Here is a 16273-nt window from a genome sequence, read left to right on the forward strand (position 1 = left end):
GTAACATGAAAGTCAATAAGATAGTAGTAACATGAAAGTCAATATGATAACAGTGGTAACATGAAAGATAAGAATGTGCTGATCCAAACACCACAAGGTCTATGGTTGTTGATGATTTACTACTGACATCGCCAACTCAAGAGGAAATACGAGCAGAGCAGCCTTGAGATAAGACGATTACAGTAATCAAACATACAAAAGACAACAATTTCGCAGTCTAACGCGGACGGTGACCACGGGCAAACCCACCCCAGCATATCAAGAAATACTTCAACTCCATCCAACAAAGACATAACATCTATTTATACTGCTCTCACCACCAGGATCTTCTTACCTAACCTATAGATCCAGTCTGAACCCCCCTGGCCGGCATCAGGGACGAGAGAAGCGCGGGCTCACAACCCACACTTGACTCGCTATCTCTCACATCTACTCTCAAGCCGTCATGGATATACAGCATCGGAAACACAATTCACGCCCCCCCACCCACACACACACACATCTTTCAGGTTTCTGTTCTTCTTCTGACCGTTTCACATGCTTTCGTTCAGCAATATCAAAAGCATGTCGTCCCCTGTATACCACACTGCTCCAACTCTCTTTATCCCAAGCACGCCTTGCATCCTTCTGCATATTCAGGTCCCAAACCTTCGATTATATATATATATATATATATATATATATATATATATATATATATATATATATATATATATATATACCAAAAGTACTAAATTCAAAAACCTCATGATGACGGCCAAAAATTTGCGCAAACCTTGAGATTTAATAACTTTCAAAATATACAGCAGGTACGCGTATATACAGCAGGTACGCGTATATACAGCAAGTACGCGTATATACAGCAGGTACGCGTATATACAGCAGGTACGGGTATATACAGCAGGTACGCGTATATACAGCAAGTACGCGTATATACAGCAGGTACGCGTATATACAGCAGGTACGCGTATATACAGCAGGTACGCGTATATACAGCAGGTACGCGTATATACAGCAGGTACGCGTATATACAGCAAGTACGCGTATATACAGCAGGTACGCGTATATACAGCAGGTACGCGTACTTTGTAAAAGGTTTTAAGCATAAATGCGAACATGAGGTGTAGGGTACGCACAGTATTGAGGGTACACATGCCACACCTACTGCCTAGAACAGATAACTAAAATCAGTGGTTAAACATTACGGGCACTTCTGTACCGCCCCCCACTATGATGCTACTGATGACATACCCGTTCGTTTTCTCGACTGCTGATCAATGATTCGGACGTGTCACTATCCTCTTTCAGGAGCTCATTCTCTGCCATTATCATTTTCCCCTGTACAACAGACGAGGCCGTGTTGGCGGCGCGCCGTGCCGTACACCACAGGAAAGACCACGTCCTCTTTAAACACAGGCAAATCCCTCCTCTTTCAAAAGGGGCAGAATCCTTTCAGGTGTTCTTAGAATTAAAGCGCCAAATGGATCTGGATCCAAGATTTTGATATGAGAGCGTCTGGCTCAGCGGCTGACGCTACATCAAGCTTACGAAGCACATGTTCACTGGCAGCGATCGATGATGGCAGCGACGGAACGTACAACTGGTTCCCAACGCGCCCTGTGGCTCACTGTTCCACACACCAACCTCAGCCCGCTTGTGCAAGAGATGCCAAACCCCTCGATGCAGCGGCTCAGCTGAGCTGAGCTAAAGTGCGTCCACTGGTCCTATATGGATGTGGGTGGAGTTGGTTGCCACGGTGGCTACGATAAGACTGATCTGTGGCCATTATGCACCGCGATAATTACCAAAACTTTCCTGAAATACACTTCCTGGCCCAGTGAACGTACGCCCAATTGTTATCTGTATTAGCTTGATCGATTTTGTAAAGACTAATGGTAGCACCGCATATCTCCTCGCTTGGTGTTAACTTATATTTGCAGTTCTTCATATCTAAATTTCGAAAAAAATCAGAAGACCCGAACTCTATAGAATTCGTTTTGTATCTATAGACGAACAAAGAAGCATGGTTGTTGTTGTAGTTTGTATTTACAACGTTCTCATACAATTAAATATTCAATGGATTGGGTATACATCATAGATCCCAGGTGTCGTGGTTAGCGTTACTGACCATGAGTCACCAAGGGACCCGCAAGAGTTCGAATCCCAGACACCAGCAGTCGGCCCACACCCAACCCATGCGTTCATTCTCCGTTCGGGAGTGGTCGATAACTGGGTGCCTGGCTGTGTAGGATTTATGTATTCCCTGCACACAAGAATAAAGACATGGTCCTTAATATACAAGGTTGAGTCAGGTTATTACACGCAGGTTACTCTCTTTGAATATTATCTATACGTCTTCTAACTTTTTAAACACACTGTTGTACCATTTCATTATATCTTAAACAATCGCAAGCGGCTTTAAAAGGACCCAATGGTCTATTGCTGTTTGAATTCCTCTGTGTAACACGAGTGCCACACTCTCTCCCCGTAAAGCAATGGTGCTGAGCTGAAACAGAAATTGGCATCTTAATACGTGCTCATACGCAACCTAGGCCAGCTAGCACCACTTAGTAAACCGTAAACCAACTGGTTATTGTTTTATGTTAGAATAACAAAAAGCTGAGTCTCCGTTATAACATATCAATAACATGTCGGGTTATCATCAATAACACGTTGTGGGGTTATCATCAATAACATGTTGTCGGGTTATCATCAATAACACGTTGTCTGGTTATCATCAGTAACATGTTGGTTGTCGGGTTATGATCAATAACATGTTGGTTGTCTGGTTATCATCAGTAACATGTTGGTTGTCGGGTTATGATCAATAACATGTTGGTTGTCGGGTTATCATCAATAACATGTTGGTTGTCGGGTTATGATCAATAACATGTTGGTTGTCGGGTTATCATCAATAACATGTTGGTTGTCGGGTTATGATCAATAACATGTTGGTTGTCGGGTTATGGTCAATAACATGTTGGTTGTCTGGTTATGATCAATAACATGTTGGTTGTCGCGTTATGATCAATAACATGTTGGTTGTCGGGTTATGGTCAATAACATGTTGGTTGTCGGGTTATGATCAATAACATGTTGGTTGTCGGGTTATCATCAATAACATGTTGGTTGTCGGGTTATCATTAATAACATGTTGGTTGTCGCGTTATCATCAATAACATGTTGGTTGTCGGGTTATGGTCAATAACATGTTGGTTGTCGGGTTATGATCAATAACATGTTGGTTGTCGGGTTATGATCAATAACATGTTGGTTGTCGGGTTATGATCAATAACATGTTGGTTGTCGGGTTATGATCAATAACATGTTGGTTGTCGGGTTATCATCAATAACATGTTGGTTGTCGGGTTATGATCAATAAGATGTTGGTTGTCGGGTTATGATCAATAACATGTTGGTTGTCGGGTTATGGTCAATAACATGTTGGTTGTCGGGTTATGATCAATAACATGTTGGTTGTCGGGTTATGATCAATAACATGTTGGTTGTCGGGTTATGATCAATAACATGTTGGTTGTCGGGTTATGGTCAATAACATGTTGGTTGTCGGGTTATGATCAATAACATGTTGGTTGTCTGGTTATCATCAATAACATGTTGGTTGTCGGGTTATGATCAATAACATGTTGGTTGTCGGGTTATGATCAATAACATGTTGGTTGTCTGGTTATCATCAATAACATGTTGGTTGTCGGGTTATGATCAATAACATGTTGGCTGTCGGGTTATGATCAATAACATGTTGGTTGTCGGGTTATGATCAATAACATGTTGGTTGTCGGGTTATGGTCAATAACATGTTGGTTGTCTGGTTATCATCAATAACATGTTGGTTGTCGGGTTATGATCAATAACATGTTGGTTGTCGGGTTATGATCAATAACATGTTGGTTGTCGGGTTATGATCAATAACATGTTGGTTGTCTGGTTATCATCAATAACATGTTGGTTGTCGGGTTATGATCAATAACATGTTGGTTGTCAGGTCATCATAATAAAACATACGGCTCATCTCTGTTCAGAGAGGCGATGGTGCCAAACTTCCAAATAATTTGAACGTTCAATTCTGGCACTTTACCCACCCACATAAGATCACTTGTCTTCGCTGATTCATTTTTTCCCTCTCTCCTTCGGTTGAGATACTTCACGCGTGACCTCGCGTATGTAAATCGTACTGTAAGTGTGGCATATTATAATGGCCTACTGACCCTGTGAGAATTTACTTTGTGGGGTGGCGTTGGTCAAGAGTTCCACGTTCTCCAGCTTCCTTATCAATAATGCGGTGACCACACGGGCCTGTGAGTCTACGAGTTATCTTAATGAGAGACGAAAGGGCCAGTGAATACCATAATCTAAACCATCTGATGAAAGCTATTTACATATCTGTATCCCATCCTAAGTCAGATACCCAATTTCCCTATCAAGAGCTAAGGGATGATGCAAGGCTAGGTTGACTGTGGCCGTGCCGTAGCCAGGTGGAACGCTCATGCATCATGGTCAGCAACGCTAACCGTTCCACTTCGGGGATTCCAGTGTACTTACTCACCTCATACTCTGTTTCATATCCTTTGCTTAAACCTTAACTGGATAAGCACGTCGTCCCCCGTACACCAGGCTATTCATGAGATGAATAGAGATGAGGAGAAGGACGTCTTGTGCTAAGGATATTGGAAGGGGGGCAGCCCATCCCATAGAAGAGGTGGAGGAATAGGGGGAGGTATTCCCTAGGAACACGGAATGGTGAAATACATGTCTACTGAACACAAGGAACACGGCACAACAATAGCAGATATGGCATGGAAGGATGTGCCCTGTTGGCAGGATGGTAGATGTTGTTAAGCTCTCTCTCTCTCTCTCTCTCTCTCTCTCTCTCTCTCTCTCTCTCTCTCTCTCTCCCTTCTAACTCTTTAATAGCTTACTTAAAAAAAATTAAGACTGCCATTAGCTCACGAGCACTGCAAAACTGCACGTATTACGTGAAGATGGCGAAATGAGGGGACGAGAAGAGAGAGAGAGAGGGTGGGGGTGGAGGAGAGCCACTACATTAGTACATTAAAAATAGAATTTAGCGGATCCGAGGGACCACGGGACCCTGAGCTGACTACCCTGGGCCACAGCGTCCAATGGACCGGCATTCTGTTAAGGAGTCTTTGTTAACTTCTCAGAAATTCTGCACTGTTGACGTCAAGGAAATTTACACAAGTTATCGTCTCATATATATATATATATATATATATATATATATATATATATATATATATATATATATATATATATATATATATATGGAGAGAGAGAGAGAGAGAGAGAGAGAGAGAGAGAGAGAGAGAGAGAGAGAGAGAGAGAGAGAGAGAGAGAGAGAGAGAGGAGTGGTTCCAACAATGTTATATGGTTGAGAGGCATGGGCTATAGATAGGGTTGTACGGAGGGTGGATGTGTTGGAAATATGTTTGAGGACAATATGTGGTGTGAAGCCGTTTGATCGTGTAAGTAATGAAAGGGTAAGAGGGATGTGTGGTAATAAAAAGAGTGTGGTTGAGAGAGCAGAAGAGGGTGTATTGAAATGGTTTGGTCACATAGAGAGAATGAGAGGAAAGATTGACAAAGATGATATATGTGTTAGAGGTGGAGGGAACGAGAAGTGGGAGGCCAAATCGGAGGTGGAAGGATGGAGTAGAAAAGATTTTGAGCGACCGGGGCCTGAACATAAAGGAGGGTGAAAGGCTTGTAAGGAATAGAGTGAATTGGAACGATGTGGTATAACGGGGTCGACGTGCTGTCAATGGATTGAACTAGGGCATGTGAAGCGTCTGGGGTAATCCATGGAAAGTTTTGTGAGGCCTGGATGTGGAAATTGAGCTGTGGTTTTGATGCATTATGCATGACAGCTCGAGACTGAGTGTGAACGAATGTGGCCTTTGTTGTCTTTTCCTAGCGATACCTCGCGCGCGCGCGCACGAGGGGAGGGATGTGTCATTTGATGTGTGTCGGGGTGGCAACAAGAATGGATGAAGGCAGCAAATATGGATGTGTACATATATATATATATATATATATATATATATATATATATATATATATATATATATATATATATATATATATATGTCTGTGTATGCATATGTATGTATATGTTGAAATGTATAGGTACGTATATGTGCGTGTGTGGGCGTTTATGTAAATACATGTGCATGTGGGTGGGTTGGGTAATTCTTTCGTCTGTTTCCTTGCACTACCTCGCTTATACGGGAGACAGCGACTAAGTATACTAATAATATATATGTATATATATATATATATATATATATATATATATATATATATATATATATATATAAATATATATATATATATATATATATACATATATATATCCCTGGGGATAGGGGAGAAAGAATACTTCCCATGTATTCCCTGCGTGTCGTAGAAGGCGACTAAAAGGGGAGGGAGCGTGTGGCTGGAAACCCTCCCCTCTCGTTTCTTTTTAATTTTCCAAAAGAAGGAATTGAGAAGGGGGCCAGGTGAGGATATTCCCTCTAAGGCCCAGTCCTCTGTTCTTAACGCTACCTCGCTAACGCGGGAAATGGCGAATAGTTTGAAAGAAAGAAATATATATATATATATATATATATATATATATATATATATATATATATATATATATATATATATATATATATTGCTTTGTCGCTGTCTCCCGCGCTTGCGAGGTAGCGCAAGGAAACGGACGAAAGAAATGGCCCAACCCACCCCCACACACATGCACACACACACACGTCTACCCACGCAAACCTACACACCCACACATCCCAAAGTACACACATATATACACACACAGACACACACATATACACACATGCACACAATTCACACTGTCTGCCCCTACTCACCCCCATCGCTACCCCGCCACACACGGAATAACATCCCCCTCCCCTCTCATGTGCGCGAGGCAGCGCCAGGAAAAGACAACAAAGGCCCCATTCACTCACACTCAGTCTCTAGCTGTCATGCAATAATGCCCGAAACCACAGCTCCCTTTCCACATCCAGGCCCCACACAACCTTCCATGGTTTACCCCAGACGCTTCACATGCCCTGATTCAATCCATTGACAGCACGTCGACCCCAGTATACCACATCGATCCAATTCACTCTATCTCTTGCCCGCCTTTCACCCTCCTGCATGCTCAGGCCCCGATCACACAAAATCTTTTTCACTCCATCTTTCCACCTCCAATTTGGTCTCCCACTTCTCCTCGTTCCCTCCACCTCCGACACATATACCCTCTTGGTCAATCTTTCCTCACTCATTCTCTCCGTGTGCCCAAACCATTTCAAAACACCCTCCTCTGCTTTCTCAACCACGCTCTTTTTATTTCCACACATCTCTCTTACCCTTACGTTACTTACTCGATCAAACCACCTCACACCACGTATTGTCCTCAAACATCTCATTTTCAGCACATCCACCCTCCTGCGCACAACTCGATCCATGGCCCACGCCTCGCAACCATACAACATTGTTGGAACCACTATTCCTTCAAACATAGCCATTTCTGCTTTCCGAGAAAATGTTCTCGACTTCCACACATTTTTCAAGGCTCCCAGGATTTTCGCCCCCTCCCCCACCATACGATTTACTTCCGCTTCCATGGTTCCATCCGCTGCCAGATCCACTCCCAGATATCTAAAACACTTTACTTCCTCCAGTTTTTCTCCATTCAAACTTACCTCCCAATTGACTTGACCCTCAACCCTGCTGTACCTAATAACCTTGCTCTTATTCACATTTATTCTTAACTTTCTTCTTTCACACACTTTACCAAACTCAATCACCAGCTTCTGCAGTTTCTTACATGAATCAGCCACCAGCGCTGTATCATCAGCGAACAACAACTGACTCACTTCCCAAGCTCTCTCATCCACAACAGACTGCATACTTGCCCCTCTTTCCAAAACTCTTGCATTCACCTCCCTAACAACCCCATCCATAAACAAATTAAACAACCATGGAGACATCACACACCCCTGCCGCAAACCTACATTCACTGAGAACCAATCACTTTCCTCTCTTCCTACACGTACACATGCCTTACATCCTCGATAAAAACTTTTCACTGCTTCTAACAACTTGCCTCCCACACCATATATTCTTAGTACCTTCCACAGAGTATCTCTATCAACTGTATCATATGCCTTCTCCAGATCCATAAATGCTACATACAAATCCATTTGCTTTTCTAAGTATTTCTCCCATACATTCTTCAAAGCAAACACCTGATCCACACATCCTCTACCACTTCTGAAACCACACTGCTCTTCCCCAATCTGATGCTCTGTACATGCCTTCACCCTCTCAATCAATACCCTCCCATATAATTTACCAGGAATACTCAACAAACTTATACCTCTGTAATTTGAGCACTCACTCTTATCCCCTTTGCCTTTGTACAATGGCACTATGCAAGCATTCCGCCAATCCTCAGGCACCTCACCATGAGTCATACATACATTAAATAACCTTACCAACCAGTCAACAATACAGTCACCCCCTCTTTTAATAAATTCCACTGCAATACCATCCAAACCTGCTGCCTTGCCGGCTTTCATCTTCCGCAAAGCTTTTACTACCTCTTCTCTGTTTACCAAATCATTTTCCCTAACCCTCTCACTTTGCACACCACCTCGACCAAAACACCCTATATCTGCCACTCTATCATCAAACACATTCAACAAACCTTCAAAATACTCACTCCATCTCCTTCTCACATCACCACTACTTGTTATCACCTCCCCATTAGCCCCCTTCACTGAAGTTCCCATTTGCTCCCTTGTCTTACGCACTTTATTTACCTCCTTCCAGAACATCTTTTTATTCTCCCTAAAATTTAATGATACTCTCTCACCCCAACTCTCATTTGCCCTCTTTTTCACTTCTTGCACCTTTCTCTTGACCTCCTGTCTCGTTCTTTACGCATGAACATGTGATCGCTATATGCTCAACGGGAAATACCAAAAGCAGAGACCAGGATGTAACTGACACCACTACTATGAACAGAGTTCCCAGCCACGACAGTAAACAGAGATATGTCTGTTTTCTGATATGAAATCCTGGCACCCTTCGCTTGGCGTTCTCGGCCCGGATTTGTATGAGGTTCTGAAAAAGCTCATTCTATTTTCAAATACAGTGGAAGTAAAGAGTTACGACTGTATGTGCTGGTCTAAAAACAACAGATTGCTTCGTGTGTGTGCTTCTCGGGAAGGCGTTCGTATCCAATTGCCTAACTTTACGGCTGGAACTGATCCACACTATGTAAATTAGTCGTGATCTATACCCAAGGTGACAGACGGTGTGTGAAATACAGCGACTGTATCTTCTGCGAGTCATGGAAGGCAAATTATATAAGGCAGGAGCGTACGGCTGCAAATCCTTCATTCCAGCGTTGTCTTCGCAAGCATAAAAAAGGAATCGCGTGTCTTTTTTCCTCCAAGGTTCAATCATGTGATCCTGATGCTACCGCGCTCACATGGGGAATAGCAAACACGCAAGAAAGGAAAATGTGTGTGTGTGTGTGTGTGTGTGTGTGTGTGTGTTCTCGGGGTGCTATTACTAGCAAAGCTCGGGTGTGGCATTATTGGCACAGGTTCGGTATGTGTTCTCGTAGTGCCATTACCAGCAAAGGTCGGCCCGTATACAAGTGTAGTGTATGTATGTGTGTTAATATGAATGTGTTGAGGCATATAAACATAGGACTGAACACCATGCAATGTTGGGAGTTGTCTCAAGTGTGAGACGGATCGATGGGGTGGCTTGGTGTGTGACGCAGCGAAAGCCAAGCCTTCAGTGCCATACCGTACTAGGATACCTAAAGCAGCTAAAGCCGAGCATTCTATCGTATCCTCGACTGGGCGTTTAGCTAGCCCACAGGGAAACGGTCAGTGACTCCACTAATGCGTTAGTTTCCACCCTGCGTATGGAGGAGAAGGAGGAGGAGGAGGAGGATTGGGCGACAGTAAAAGGAAATGAACTAGCACGCAAGTACGCTACTCCTAACGCAACACCATCACGCAAACATACGCTCTAAAACAGATTTGCTTCATTGTGATGGTTCGCAGACATATTCCTCTTAGTCATGCCCTCCAAAATCATAATCTACGCTAGTTCTTTTGTCTCTCTGGCTAACTTTAAGAGTTGACCTAATTACCCTACGCCGCTACGTTGGTTCACTTTCCTTCTTTAGGTATTTCTTTGGTTTCGGCAACCGACAGCTGGCTACTTTTGCCCCCCCCCCCCCCCCCCAGCAGGAGCGATACCACTCAATACATGATAAAGCTCGTGTGTCAAATGATTTCTGTGACCGTCGGGAACTCAAGGGTGGGCCGTTCTGATAACTTTTTCCCCTTATATCCAGAAGCTTGGGAACTCTACCTTTCTCCGATGACTATGACTTGGCTCATTTTAAGACAGGTTTTTTTTTCTCACTTCCTCTAATATTCGTCAATACTTTCCCTTGTCTCTTGTCTTCCCCTTTCATTTAAGACCCGGCTCTGATGTGGACTTTTGTCCATAAGTGAATCCTCCAAGGTGTATACAATTATATATACCGTCACTAATATTCACAGAGCTTCATTAATATTCGTCACAAATCATTGACACGAATATCAATATCAATATGAATATATCAGAAATGATCTAGATAAACCGGGTGGATCTGTAGTAAACAAAATTTGTAAAGTTTCCTTCTTGGGCACATAACAGTTCTTACAAAATGTAAGTTGCCACACCCGGAAACCATAATCACTTGTGTACCAACGACGTCTTGGATACGCCACGCTTAAATATTTACCGATTATTTTAAATCTTCGATCTCATTCTTGTATCATCTCACCTGACGTGATTATTACACGACAGTGCACTTGGGACTAGTGTTATATTGCACGGGGTCATCAGCAAATACTAGATAACGCTCATTACTGTAACCCACTACATATATACTGTTATTAGCTCCTTTTCCATTCTGGAGATGCCTATACAATTCTTTATTTGACTGAATAGTGGAGAGGTATCCCAGGTGTAACGATGGCGAAATGAAAACTCATTAAAATCATCACAGAAAAAATGTTATTTCCATTATATTTGCCATTATGACAAATCACTACAGTCACTTATAATCATCAGCCTATTTCATAGGCGTCAAGAGCATATTACTCATACATTCTTTTAATCACCACAGCAGGCAACGATAAAGAAATATCAATGCAGAAGATACAATTATCTCACAACAACGACAATGACGCGCGCATTCCAACGTTGTTCTTCCTAACTAAAATAGATGCCAAATGTCACCTTCGAGGCCCTGCATAAACTTGGGAGTTGGGCTTGCTAATTATATCTCCCTTGTTTGTGGTATACTGCCAGGCATGTATGTCAAGTGCACACGAGGAAGAAGACCGTGTAGTCGATACCGAACCGTTTTCTACTCAAGCTGTCCCACGATAAGATAAGATAGAGTAGGGAACGATCACTGTAAGTTGAAGCGACATTCCTGGTAAGCCTTAGCGTCAAACGAGGGTCCGTTATCTTCAACGACGTCTAAACATATTCATTGGCGCAGCAGCCTATAGCAATTACACGATTTTCTTCCATCTTTGCCGTGAGAAACAAATGGAAAATTACTCCTCACGCCACGGTTTAAATATGAGCTCATGAGATCCATAAACTGCGTTGGGTATAACACAAGACAAGGTGTTATTCAGTAACCTAATATACATGATTTATCAGATGTCGGCTGCCACGAGTGAGATCACTTGTGCACCTAGTGATCCTGCTTGGGTGATAATTCCAGCCAATTTCTTTCGCTCTCCTTGACCACATTACGACACAATATCATTCAGATGACCCAGTGATAGGCTCAACAAGTTTGACCTTAATAAGTTACCAGCAACGGTGGGTGCAATGAGCACAAAAATGCTCACATGAGGCAGTATTTTATTGTTAATAAACGCGATAAATCATGTCCCCTTCCTTTTCTGTGGTGTTTACCTTTTGTTTCACTGAAAGATTTTGTAGGAGGTTCATTATATCCTGCGGTCATATAGTGAAGTTCTCTTTTTGGTCTTCAATGTCAAAGCCTATTTGGGTGTGGTATAACAAGTAGAACACAATGGTGAAGGAGTATGTTCTCTACAGCCCACTGTTACTGGGCAGTTACCAGTCTGTAATATCGTTGTGTGCAAGAAGGGAACTCAGAACCAGTAATCAGTAACTAGTTTCTCAGCGAGAATACATAACCACTAACATTCTCAATCAACGAGAATACAGAACCAGTAATTTCCTTCTTAGTTTACAAGTATACAGAAACTGTAATTAAATTCCGTAACGTAACCAACACAATCATGTAACCATGTAATCATGTAACTCGCTTGACAATACACCAAGGTCTCCGAATCATTATATTAACCCGGAATATCATCTTACACTCAAATGCTTGTTACTTTGCTTACAAGTGCAACACAGATAAGCGCGTAGTAGATGAATTTTTTTTCATACTACTTCACTTGCTATGAAGCAGGCAAAATATTACTGCCGTTGGACAAGGCAAAAAATAAAAGAATCGAGATTATATGAACGTCATTCTTTGGCCAAGGTCTACTTCCCAGTGGGGTTTGGGGATAACACCCATGCGTGACCAGAATACAACGACCAATCGGGATGTAATCGGGATCTGTCTTGCCCTACGTGTCCTGTTACCCTTAGGATCGAACCTAATGTTGAGCCGCATGACATACGATTTATACTGTGTAAGGAAAAATAATGATATAGAGGGCCTGCAGGTTCTAAAGACTAGTTAAGGCACATGAGGTGGCTATTTTCGTAAACTGCGTTTTGTTCCATAAACGTCTAACTGATTATATTAGGTTAGTATTCGCTAATTCTTTTCTATAATAGGTAAGTTCTACTCTAGGTTAGTGTCACCTAATTTCATAATTAGGTTATTTTTGGCTGGGTAAGATTAGTTTGGTCTAATTCTAATTTTATACTACATCAGATTAGTCTGAGCTGCCCCTAAACTAGGTTAGATTAGGTTAGGTTCGTTGAGCTAAGTTTAACTAGGTTAAGTTAGATTAATTTCGGCTGGGTTAGATAAGGTTAGGTTCGCTTGAGCTAAGTTTAAATTAGGTTGTTAGATTAGTTTCAGCTAGGTTAGGTAAGGATAGCTTCGTTTGACCTGTTTGACTAGGTTAAGTTTGATTAGTTTCAGCTAGGTTAGGATTGATTTTGTTACATTCCGGAAGAACATATCGATTGCATTAATCGAGCATTACATCGCCTGTCAACGTATAACACAATGCCTAAAAGATACATTAGAATGCACTAACGGCATATAAATCGACGGCGATATAAAATATAGAGAACGAGTGGTCAGGTAAATATTTCAGTTGTGTATGTATTTATATAGATGTAAATTATATGGGAGGGTATTGATTGAGAGGGTGAAGGCATGTACAGAGCATCAGATTGGGGAAGAGCAGTGTGGTTTCAGAAGTGGTAGAGGATGTGTGGATCAGGTGTGTGCTTTGAAGAATGTATGTGAGAAATACTTAGAAAAGCAAATGGATTTGTATGTAGCATTTATGGATCTGGAGAAGGCATATGATAGAGTTGATAGAGATGCTCTGTGGAAGGTATTAAGAATATATGGTGTGGGAGGCAAGTTGTTAGAAGCAGTGAAAAGTTTTTATCGAGGATGTAAGGCATGTGTACGTGTAGGAAGAGAGGAAAGTGATTGGTTCTCAGTGAATGTAGGTTTGCGGCAGGGGTGTGTGATGTCTCCATGGTTGTTTAATTTGTTTATGGATGGGGTTGTTAGGGAGGTGAATGCAAGAGTTTTGGAAAGAGGGGCAAGTATGAAGTCTGTTGTGGATGAGAGAGCTTGGGAAGTGAGTCAGTTGTTGTTCGCTGATGATACAGCGCTGGTGGCTGATTCATGTGAGAAACTGCAGAAGCTGGTGACTGAGTTTGGTAAAGTGTGTGAAAGAAGAAAGTTAAGAGTAAATGTGAATAAGAGCAAGGTTATTAGGTACAGTAAGGTTGAGGGTCAAGTCAATTGGGAGGTAAGTTTGAATGGAGAAAAACTGGAGGAAGTAAAGTGTTTTAGATATCTGGGAGTGGATCTGGCAGCGGATGGAACCATGGAAGCGGAAGTGGATCATAGGGTGGGGGAGGGGGCGAAAATCCTGGGAGCCTTGAAGAATGTGTGGAAGTCGAGAACATTATCTCGGAAAGCAAAAATGGGTATGTTTTAAGGAATAGTGGTTCCAACAATGTTGTATGGTTGCGAGGCGTGGGCTATGGATAGAGTTGTGCGCAGGAGGATGGATGTGCTGGAAATGAGATGTTTGAAGACAATGTGGGGTGTGAGGTGGTTTGATCGAGTAAGTAACGTAAGGGTAAGAGAGATGTGTGGAAATAAAAAGAGCGTGGTTGAGAGAGCAGAAGAGGGTGTTTTGAAATGGTTTGGGCACATGGAGAGCATGAGTGAGGAAAGATTGACCAAAAGGATATGTGTCGGAGGTGGAGGGAACGAGGAGAAGTGGGAGACCAAATTGGAGGTGGAAAGATGTAGTGAAAAAGATTTTGTGTGATCGGGGCCTGAACATGCTGGAGGGTGAAAGGAGGGCAAGGAATAGAGTGAATTGGATCGATGTGGTATGCCGGGGTTGACGTGCTGTCAGTGGATTGAATCAGGGCATGTGAAGCGTCTGGGGTAAACCATGGAAAGCTGTGTAGGTATGTATATTTACGTGTGTGGACGTATGTATATACATGTGTATGGGGGTGGGTTGGGCCATTTCTTTCGTCTGTTTCCTTGCGCTACCTCGCAAACGCGGGAGACCGGCAAAAAAAAAAAAAATGAAATGATAAGCACTTTGTAGATGGAGGTCAGCACTATGAAAATCCCATATATATATATATATATATATATATATATATATATATATATATATATATATATATATATATATTGGGGAGACTGTGGCAACTCTCCCTGGGCAGGGAGTGGCGACCCTAACCAACCTGGGGTCTTTCAGCCCCAAGGCTTGAGTCTTAGCAGACCCTTCCCTCTGTGATATGTCTAAAGCGAGGCTGCGTAATAATGGAGCCTTTCCAAAAGTATGATAAACAGAACAAAGTAGTACGAAATGAGATTTCAAGAACTTGTTCTAGTAACATGTAATCTTGAAGCATTTAGGCAATTAAGCCACTTAAGTTATTCTTACGTCATTGTAGCATCCCTATAACTGCAGCTGGGGCGAATATGTGTTTGCGCAGGCTTAACCACCACAAAATCGCGCAGTACAACTGAGAAACCTCCTATTCGACATGTTTACAGAATTTGCATACCTAGTCTCCCAGTGGACATTGTATAGTCTTCGAGTGGCCAGTGATGACTGTTGGGCAAGATGGGGAACCGGTGAAGGTTGCTGACTGGCGTAACAGACTAAGGTTCGTGTGGTTATGCAATATGTCACTCGCTTCTTAATCATCAAATACCTTCGTGCTAACGTTCATCAGCACCAATAAGAGGATGATGTGGTTACGTACTAGATTTTTCCATTCTGAAATACAATGACTTTTTGTATGGTTTGATCTGTAGGTAAATAAGGATCATTTTCATAACTTTTGACCTCTATATCAGGATCTCACTGGCCCTCGGAGCGTCCCTTGGCCATCCCTTTGTCTCTAGGAGACGCCACTTCCACGCCCTCATTCTAGGGCCGTTCCATGACCATTGTTTATCCTCAGGTCATGTGTTCATACTTCACCACCAGGGCACGTCCGCCTCCTTCCTACCATCTTTTGAATTCGAATAGATTACTCATGGCAATTTCTTTCCACAACGTGCAACATTACGCACTCGACTGTTCAAAAAAAAAAAAAAAAAAAAAAAAGAAATTCAGCCACAGGTCTTCCCGGTCATTGCAAAATACGTGTAAAATATTTCACCCCTAAATCGGGTATGTTCTACTTTGTCCAACCGTAAATCAACAAGTTACAATAGTGGTTCCTGGTTATATAATTCCATCATTGCCGTCCGCTTCGTAGGCTCATACTTGCGTAACTTCTTATATAATTAAATCACTATGGACTAGTCTCTGAAGCTGGTGATTTACGTAACAAAGTTATGCAATCCAGTCATTAGTTGCTGCATACCACCTGTAGATGTTGTATCCACTTTTGGCGCCCGACG

General features: G+C 42.3%; 1 protein-coding gene across 3 annotated transcripts in view; it reads right to left on the bottom strand.

Annotated features, from left to right (window-relative positions):
• LOC139764861 (solute carrier family 2, facilitated glucose transporter member 3-like) overlaps positions 1 to 16273 on the bottom strand; it is a 252485-nt gene that overhangs the window by 105520 nt on the left and 130692 nt on the right. Inside the window, exon 1 of one of the 3 annotated variants that reach the window (XM_071691880.1) lies at positions 1252 to 1711. The exons of 1 other annotated variant lie outside the window; for it this stretch is intronic. In XM_071691880.1, coding sequence (XP_071547981.1) covers positions 1252 to 1332 — 81 coding nt within the window. In that variant the 5' untranslated portion in view covers positions 1333 to 1711. Of the gene's footprint in view, positions 1 to 1251; positions 1712 to 16273 lie in introns of those variants that run through there. One more of the 3 variants, XM_071691878.1, reaches the window with a different exon arrangement.

This window comes from Panulirus ornatus, chromosome 51 (genome assembly GCF_036320965.1).
Source record: "Panulirus ornatus isolate Po-2019 chromosome 51, ASM3632096v1, whole genome shotgun sequence".
In the NCBI taxonomy this organism is placed as follows: Eukaryota; Metazoa; Arthropoda; class Malacostraca; order Decapoda; family Palinuridae; genus Panulirus; species Panulirus ornatus.